The sequence below is a fragment of the Dendrobium catenatum genome, unplaced genomic scaffold (assembly GCF_001605985.2).
Source record: "Dendrobium catenatum unplaced genomic scaffold, ASM160598v2 fragScaff_scaffold_30, whole genome shotgun sequence".
Classification (NCBI taxonomy): domain Eukaryota; kingdom Viridiplantae; phylum Streptophyta; class Magnoliopsida; order Asparagales; family Orchidaceae; genus Dendrobium; species Dendrobium catenatum.
Window position 1 is genome coordinate 308,505 of NW_021318492.1, and position 3,791 is coordinate 312,295.

Here is a 3,791-nt window from a genome sequence, read left to right on the forward strand (position 1 = left end):
GTACTCCGGTCCTTATGAGTGCGGTGGAAAAATTGGAGCCTACCCTATCGTACTGAAGCTACCAACCACGGCGACGATACCACCCCGTTTTCCATGTATCCCAACGAGTAGAGAGCATTGGGGATCCATGCTACTAGTACGAGTTGCCAGGACATTACAGAGGAGATGGAGATGATACTAGAACCTTGGAGCTTAATGGGAGGTTCGTTAGAAAGGCAGAATGAGAGCAACTACAATCCTGATCAAATGGAAGAACCTCCCTGACTACGAGGACCACGTGGGACCATACGAGCGGATGAAAGCAACAGTTTCCTGACTTCCACCTGGAGGCACAAAGTGTTCTTTGGGGAGGCCGGTAATGTTAGACCGCCCAAGGAGGACCCCGGGTCCAGCCGGCCCAGCCTCTTGGGCCGGCTCAGCTCGTTTACGCCAGGAGGAGCCGGCGGAAGCAGGAAGAGGGGATTTAGGTGGGGTCCACTTGAATTTTGAATTGAATCTTGGAGCCAAAAGGAGGGGGAGCAAGGGTAATTAGGTCCTTTTGTATTAGATTTGAATTGTATGCATTAAGTAGGGAGAAAAAGGGGGATTAGTGTTATGTCATATTTTGTAAGAGATTTCTTGTTCTTCTTTGGTGGCTAGGGCTCTAGATCGAATTCTAGAGATTGGGAGAGTGCGATCCTCCTCTCGAATAGAGGATCCTTGTATCTTTGCTATTTTCCTTGCAACTACTAGTAAAATACAAGTATTTTCTCCGTTTTTCTGCAGTTTTTCCCTGTTTTCCTACTTATTTTGGCTGTTTTCCTGCTGTGGACAGCAGTTTGCTGTGAGATTTGTTGCTAAAGTGCAAGTATTTCCTATCAGTAATTTGCCATTTCAAATGTTTTCTTATGGGTAACTGATGTAGAATGAGCTCTAATACCTTATCAAGTCTTGTTTCTTGGACATGAAGAATATTTTCCACTATTTGCATCCGAGAAATGCCAACGAAGATTTGTCGGTCACACAGTTTTTATCTGCTTATCCATTTCTCAGATTTTGCCAGCTACATCAGCATTACTGAAGGATATATATAGCTTTGTTTTGCATGACATGTTTTTTCGCATTATGCTATGCTGATAAGAATGCTTTGCTGTGTATAATATATTCTTTTCTATTGTTCTTGCATTCTTTATTGATTATTTTCAAATGCAAATGTCGCGGTAATAAGTGATGAGTTATGTAAAACATAATCCACATACACTGTTATTGGCTAACTTATATTGATGGCTCACAGCTGGTGGAAATTCTCCCTTCATCTCTAGTTCTTTTCATTTTGAGGAAGCTACCACCCAAACGAGGAATCACACAATACCACCCCATCCGCTGACCGCCTGCTCATGATAGATCTTCCACAAGATGAATTCCTTGGTCTTTGAAGAAGCTATGGTCCCCGAACACAGACCGTTTACAAGCAGTTGGTTCAGTAGGTCTTTCTACAGTGGTTGAAATGCTTGGATTTGCTTTATAGAAGGTGCGGTGACCTATCAAAGTCTGTCATGTCTATATAATATTTAGTCTTTCTGTACGAACCATGTTTTTTCTTGATTCTATCATGCCGGCATTCTCAAAACCTGTGTTCTCTTGACCAGATCTTTTGTGGATTTGTCTGTATTTTTCTTTTGTAGTGTACAGGAAACTTACAATCTGTAAACTTTTCTCTCTATGTTTTGTGTGCCTACATAAGCTAGAAATTTGCATTCTTGCTGTCAAACTATCAAAGCAGATCATTGTACCCGGTATTACTTTTCTTGCCTGATTCAAAATAGTTTTTTCCATTGCTTGAAACATTTTCCCCAGCAATCCCAGGCTAGTTATTTGCGTTTAGCATTGAATTCTCTTTTAGCCATTCAAGCATGGAAACTTGGAAAAACTGGTTAAATCCAAATTATAGTATGTAATTCAACTAGTATGCAGAGACCCATGCACAAGCAAGGAAGTATGAACTGTTGAACAAATGAAGGCCTCCTTTGGTTGGCCTCAAGTTCTCCGTTTCCGATTTCAACCGGTGAAAAACTTTTTATTTTACTGTTTGTTTACGCGACTTTTTCAATTAACTTTTGCCACACCTACGTAATTTCGCCGATCTGAGAAGGAAAAAATATCGGGAGAAACCAAATGAGGCCGAAGTCACCATTTGAGAAGTCAAATCTTGCCTTTCTCCAAATTATAAATAGCTGATTCAACTAATTCCCCAATTTCTTTGAACTCTTGTTCAAAAAGTGCAGTCTGGATCATATCAGCCCATTGCATCATCCTGTTGCCAATCTGATGGATAATGCCTTACCTCATTCTTTGCCTTATAATTCATTTTAAAATCAAGTACATGATCCAGTTTCTTTGAAAATGGAAAAATGGGAAAAAATGTGTGGGGGACTTTCTTAACTGTTGAAGTCCACCGTCCAACAATATCATAACCTCAGAATTTAGTGCACAATGCCTCATCTATGACCAACGTTTAAAATTATTGCTTCAATGAGAATTGAAGATCCCTCTTTTTTAAGGCCGAATTTGTCAATCATCTTTAAATGTTTTTAGCTTAATTATTCAGACAATTGAAGAAAATTATGGTTTGAATGAGAATTGATTGACAATTTGTTTTTGTGCTCTAATTACTTGTTTTACTAATTCTTTTTGGAGACTAATCTCTCCTTTCATCTTCACTGATAATTTGAACTTTGTTGGATTGCATTATGAAGATGATCGTTCTTAACTAAATCGTTGTACATCTTTCTCTTGGACGAGGGAATATGTTGTTCTGTTGTAAAAAAAATATTCTTTTATCAATAAAATATCTTACCAAAGTTTCTTCTTTCGCATGGGATTCTCCATTTGGGTATTTGTGTTTTCTGCAATGATAGAAAGATAAAATTTTCACCTATCGCTTAGAATTTTTGAGAAGGATTTTCGAATGGAAGAAGACATAGTTCTTTGGGTATTGTATGTCATCTTGGTGATAAATGACAACATTAAACCTTATCAATACAGTAATCAATATTCTATCGTATATTCAATTTCAGGTATCTGATATCTTGCTCCTTCACTTATGAGCTAATCAGTCACCCCTTATAACTCACAATCAATAAACTTCTTATAACTCTCTTTCAATCACGTGATAGTCACCCTGACTCCTTATAACCCTTAATCAATCTCACTTCTTATGACTTTCATCAACTAACTCCTATCAGTGGACCACGTAGATCTTGAGGATATCAAACGAGGTTATCATATTATATATCTAATATCTATCAGTATATCATATCCGTACATTACATCAGATTCAGACTAATAGTAATATTATATTTATGCATAACTCAATCATTTCAGAACATATTATCTTACAGTCTTATCATATCAAATTATAGTACAACACTTTCCAACCTATTTCCATACTATTTTTTTTTTTCATACTCATTTTACCTAGAATCTTCTTTATATATATTTAACCAGTAATAATATAATAAAATCATATCATATTATTTAAAATGATCAAATCTATAATATATTAAACGTTATATGGTGAAAGCTTACTAAATTAAAAGATAATACATTTTTGACATATTTAGGAGAGATAAATTTACATAAATCAAAATAATAAAAAATAGAAGAGGATAGTCACTTACAACGATCAGAACACTTTTCATAATAAAAGCAAAATATAAAAATGACAAAAAAAAAACTAGCTTTCTCTCTCCTTTCCTCTCATCTTCATATCCCTTCTCTCTTTCATTCCCGAGCAAGTCACGGCCAAAATA

General features: G+C 36.5%; 1 protein-coding gene across 1 annotated transcript in view; it reads left to right on the forward strand.

Moving 5' to 3' along the window:
- Positions 1-1,802, forward strand: part of LOC110103903 (tobamovirus multiplication protein 3) — a 22,711-nt gene extending 20,909 nt beyond the window's left edge. Inside the window, exon 11 of the mRNA XM_020832784.2 lies at positions 1,274-1,802. Coding sequence (XP_020688443.1) covers positions 1,274-1,366 — 93 coding nt within the window. The 3' untranslated portion in view covers positions 1,367-1,802. The remainder of the gene's footprint in view (positions 1-1,273) is intronic.
- Positions 1,803-3,791: the final 1,989 nt, after the last annotated feature.